Genomic DNA, 4,879 nt, shown 5'->3' with positions numbered 1-4,879 from the left:
GCTTGTTAGTATCCAGGTTGGCCAACGAAATTTCCTCCATTGTAATTTGGAAACGCCTGCGCAGAGGGCGCGCGTCTTACTCACAGCAGCTACCCGTCGGGTCTCCGGCCGCGCCTGGGCCTAGAGGCCTCTCAGGGCCGCGTCCTCCGCGGCGGCGGAGACAGGGGTCAGGGAGGCGGGAGCAGCGGCGGCGAGGGCGCGGGAGCCCACGTCTCTCGGCTCGTTCCGACGCGGCAGCAAGCCGGGCGGGGTCTGCGCAGCGTCCAAGCTGGGTGCAGGGCCGGCCGTCCGCGCGCCTCTCCCGGCAGCCTGGGCCCTCCCGCTCCTTATTTCTTTCTTGACAACATGTGGATTATTCTCTCCTCAGTTACCCTGAAGCCCTGTACCTCCCAGATGGGCTCAGACAAAAGCAGGCAATGTGAGGAGATCCAAGCAGAGCAGCTGTGACACTGCGGTCAACTGCTTGTGCCTCCTGATGCCATGTGACCATGACTGGGAGCTTGTGAGCAGCCTCACAGTTGGCCTTGTGGCTTCCCTTTTGTGGTGACTCTGCTTCCGTGCCAGACACTTCAGGCTTGGAAGTGGTGATGAATCCAGGTCTCTTCTCCACCTGAGGTCTCCCTTATCCCTCCACATGCTATCTAAAAGAGCTCTTCAACTGGGTTTTCTTCAGGTAAGCATCTTCTTCTTTCTCATGTGGATGCAGCCTAATCCTAAGAAGACCAGGACCAGCCCTGGTAATGAGCTCAACAACTGGAATTCTGGTATTGGTGTGATTGCATATTAATGAACATGACCCCCATCTTGCCAGGAAAGGGTGGACTCTTGTGATCCATGGTATGCCACTGGCCTGTCTGGATCATGCTGCACAATGCCCAGGGATCTAAAGATTAGTTTCAAATGTTTTGGAATTCAAGTCATGGTAACTTTAAATGTATTAAAAAGAAAAGTTCTGTGTGAGTTAGCTTTCCATTAGTGTAATAAAATACCTAGATTATCATCTTAAACAAAGGAGAGTTTATTTGGCTCAGATTTTGAAAGCTTGAGTCTGTAGTCAGCATTGCTTTTGGGCCTGTGGTGGACTAACCTATCATGATGGGGGCATATGGTGGAGCGGAGAGCGGTCAGGGTCCCATTATCCACTCAGCAACCTATGACCTCTGCTTAGAGCTTGACCCCCCAGGAATACTTGGGAACCAAGCTTTTCAAGCATAGGTTCAGGAGGGACACTTGACCAAAGCACAGCACTGGCCAAGACAATGGGAAGAATGGTATGAATTTGCTACTTGCATTTTAATCCTCATTTCAGAAAAGGAAACACATACTATAATATTTCTTAACCTAGAAGCCCTAACAGAAAAAATATAGACATGCAATTGTCTTCCATCTATTTAGAAATTTGTAGAGCACTTTAGAAACTCTCTAACACAATGCCATCCTTTCTTGTTGCCTGCTTTTATTTGCAAAAGCACTGAAGAACATAGAAAAAGTGATACCCTACCTATTTGTGTAAACAATGAAGAAATATTTTATTGGATTTTAAATTATTTTTGAAAATATTTGGTGAAGATACTTAAATTATCTAACTCTATCCATGATCATGTGTAATAAGTGAAGATCATTCTTTTGTAAGAAAAATATACATAAAACACAGAATCACATTGTTTGTAACAACAAAATATTGAGTAGTGTTGTCCGGTGATTAGATAAAAATTTAATGAAAGAGCATAATTAGTAAATCACAGTGAGCCAGCCTTTCTCTATTATAAACTACTCTGGTATGAAATAACATTTTCCTGTACTCTCTCCTTCTCAGAGGAAGCCAGGTCAAGCCCACGCGTTCCTACCTCAGAAGACAGTCTACAGCACTTGTAGTGCATTGGCATCTCCACCTTCCAGAGGTCAGAAGGCTTCACTACTGGAGGAAAAGAGGATGCATGATGGACTAGGAGACTGGGGAGGTCATTTAAGTGACCTCTGAGACTCTCCAAGGACTAAGCACAGTGGCATAGTCCACAGTCCCGATGGAAGGATGGAGCAGTCTTCTCTGTTCTATCCAGTGCCGAGCAAGAAAAACTCGAAGGTATAGGGCAGGGCAGTAAAGAATGATACCTGTTGAGCCCAAGAATGTGTTTTGGAGCAATTGGAGGCATAAATAAACCACCTCAGGGGGTGTAACAACCCATTCTCTGAGATCAGGAGGGGACAAGGAGCAGCTATTTCTGCATCTGTCTAAGAAGATTTCAAGTAGTTAATTTTATATCCCCTCAGGTACAGAATTTTTATCAGGAGATCTCAGAGATAACTTAACATAACACACACAAAACTTTGAGAAAGCAAGGGAGAAGATGTGCTCACGTTCACATTAGGGAGTATGCATTTCTAATATTATCTCAACTATTAAAAGAGCTCCTTATTAAATATTGATTGTGATTGTGAAGGTTTAAATTATTCCCAGATCATAAATAATATATCAAATATTTTAAAGCTTGTTGCACTTACAAATAATTCAACAGCCTTCTAGTGATTGAAAACATAAAGGCTGTACAATACAGATGTAAGGCCATCCCCAAAGACAGAAGCAGAGGAGCACGAGCTTTCCTGTGCCACATGCATCACAGAGCTTCTGAAGGACCAAACAAGGTGACAGATGGGTGGGACTTGGGTGTTGCAAGCAGAACTGAAGACAGGTAACTGCCTTGGGGAGGGTGAGTCAGTCAATTCCAACATCGAGGAAAGCAGGAGCTTGGAGAACTCAATTTTGAAATCCTTGGCAGGCGAAGTGTCTAGAGCACTACTTCTCAAGCTTCCCAAATTTTTATTTGACTTGAACTATCTCTGGATTTTTTTTTCAGGTGAAGATTGTGGATTTCTTGTATGGTGTGGAGCCTGCGGTCTGATAAGCTCCCAAATGCTGCTCCCATGCATGTGGAGTCCCTGAGTCAAGAGCACAATGCTCAGATTTTGACAGTGGAAGGGACTGCACCAGAGGGCTTCCTCCACACGACGCCATCTAGAAGTGTTCTGTTGCTCAAAATGGGACATCGGGACAATTCCTAAACTACCTTCAACTTCTTCCCTAGAAGTCCAAAGTGCATAAAGAAATAACATAATTTTGGTTGAATACTATGTGCCATGCACTGATTCCACAACCTTACAGTTATTATTTCACTTAACTTTCATTAGAAACCTTTTGAGGTAAGTAAGAAATAAGTTCCCCAAAATGACCTCAGACTAATAAATAGGATCACATGTAAAACATCACTTACTTTTCCTTTCACAGATATATACTTGCATGCAAGTATTTGGGTAAGTACCTTACTACTAGAAATTTGGGTGGTAGATGAAAGATTTAGCATAGGCTGATGGCATGAGATCACTTTTAATAATAAAAAGTCCCACCCCACCTCAGCAGGCCTACTAGGAAGGAGCTTCAGGACAGGATGAAAGCAGGGCCAAGTGGTCCACTTGGACTGGGCTCAGCTGGAAGGAGCCAAACACGGCAACCAGACCCAAGCCAGGTCCTGCTAGTCCAGTTCAAGTTCAGTAGATCTACACTTGGTAAGCTGAGGCTACTGCTGGGCTCAGTGGAACATCTTTGCAGCACAGAAGTGGCAGCAGGTAACTGGGGTGAGCTAGTCTGCCCAGAAGACTCCAGGTGCATGAAGGGGAGGTGTTCAGACAGAACTCAGGGGAACTAATTTAAATACAAAGTACCACTTTAAGAAGTGCTTGGTTATACAGCTATAATATTTACTCCTATGGTCTAAAGTACAAACCCATTAGTTACAAAAGTTTGTCAATTTTTAAATTTCACTAGCTGTTATTAGTATTGCTAAATGGGCTATGTAAATAGGAAATCATATCTGTCTTAACCACATGTTTTGGGTAATAATATTAGAAGATGCTTTGGTAATAACATGAACAAAGCCCTACACTGAAGGACAGAGGAGAGTGACGAACAGAAGCCAATTTCTCACTGTCATTCAATGGAGAAGGCAAAATCTTTGGACACACACAAAACGAGAAACTCTGACACAGATGGTATACCTAAAAACAGACTCTTCACAGAGAGGCTCTGACTACAGTGTTATAGCTACCTACTATTAAACTTTCACCAAAAGTATCACAGAAATAAAAGTAAAGAGTTCTTGAAACAGAAAATGACAAAAAGGAGCAAAATGTGTTCTCAGTGACCAAGCTGACCCAGAACAAACCCTGGAGACATCAGCATAGAAGAAATTGGAAGCCATGAACCTGAATTCTCTGAAATAACAGCAACTGAAGTAAAGAAATAACTGCAGGTGAGTATAGATGAAATCAGATCAAAAGTAATCTCATAGGTAAAAACAAATTATAACTATAATGAAATAATTACTAACGGTTTCTAAAGAAGACACTGATAAAAAAGGAGGGAGAATAGAAAAATGATGGAAACCTTGAATGAGCAATATAGGAAAGAAATAGAATGCATGAAGCTGAGAGATATACAAGAAATCAAAAGTTTCATTAAAAGCTGACAAAATTGTTTGAATGACAGTGAAGAAAGAGCTTCAGAACTTAAAGACACCATTACAGCTAGTGAAAAACTCAGGAATGTTCTCTTAAAAGCAACTATGGTGCAGGGAAAACTAATTCAACATCTGCAGGATGATGCAAAGATGAACAATGTAAGACAAATAGGCATCGGTAAGAAGGAAGGAGGCAACACAAATAACAGAAAGAATAAGGACAGAAGAAATAGCTGAACCAGGCTGCAGGATCCTGAACAAACCCAGAATGCAGGTCCGGCAGAGTGAGACGACCTGGGACCCTTTGGATCCTGAATAGACCAGGAGCGCAGGTACTGTGAGTGAGTGAGACTACCCAGCCCATGGGA

General features: G+C 43.0%; 1 protein-coding gene across 1 annotated transcript in view; it reads left to right on the top strand.

Moving 5' to 3' along the window:
• Sema3e (semaphorin 3E) overlaps positions 1 to 4,879 on the top strand; it is a 261,237-nt gene that overhangs the window by 185,939 nt on the left and 70,419 nt on the right. The window contains exon 19 of the mRNA XM_012516491.1: positions 65 to 272. Within this exon, the coding sequence (XP_012371945.1) occupies positions 65 to 272 (208 nt within the window). The remainder of the gene's footprint in view (positions 1 to 64; positions 273 to 4,879) is intronic.

The sequence above is a fragment of the Octodon degus genome, unplaced genomic scaffold, assembly GCF_000260255.1.
Source record: "Octodon degus isolate 3935 unplaced genomic scaffold, OctDeg1.0 scaffold00108, whole genome shotgun sequence".
NCBI lineage: Eukaryota > Metazoa > Chordata > Mammalia > Rodentia > Octodontidae > Octodon > Octodon degus.
The sequence above is the reverse complement of the archived record's forward strand: the minus strand, read 5'-3'. Positions and strand labels throughout refer to the sequence as shown.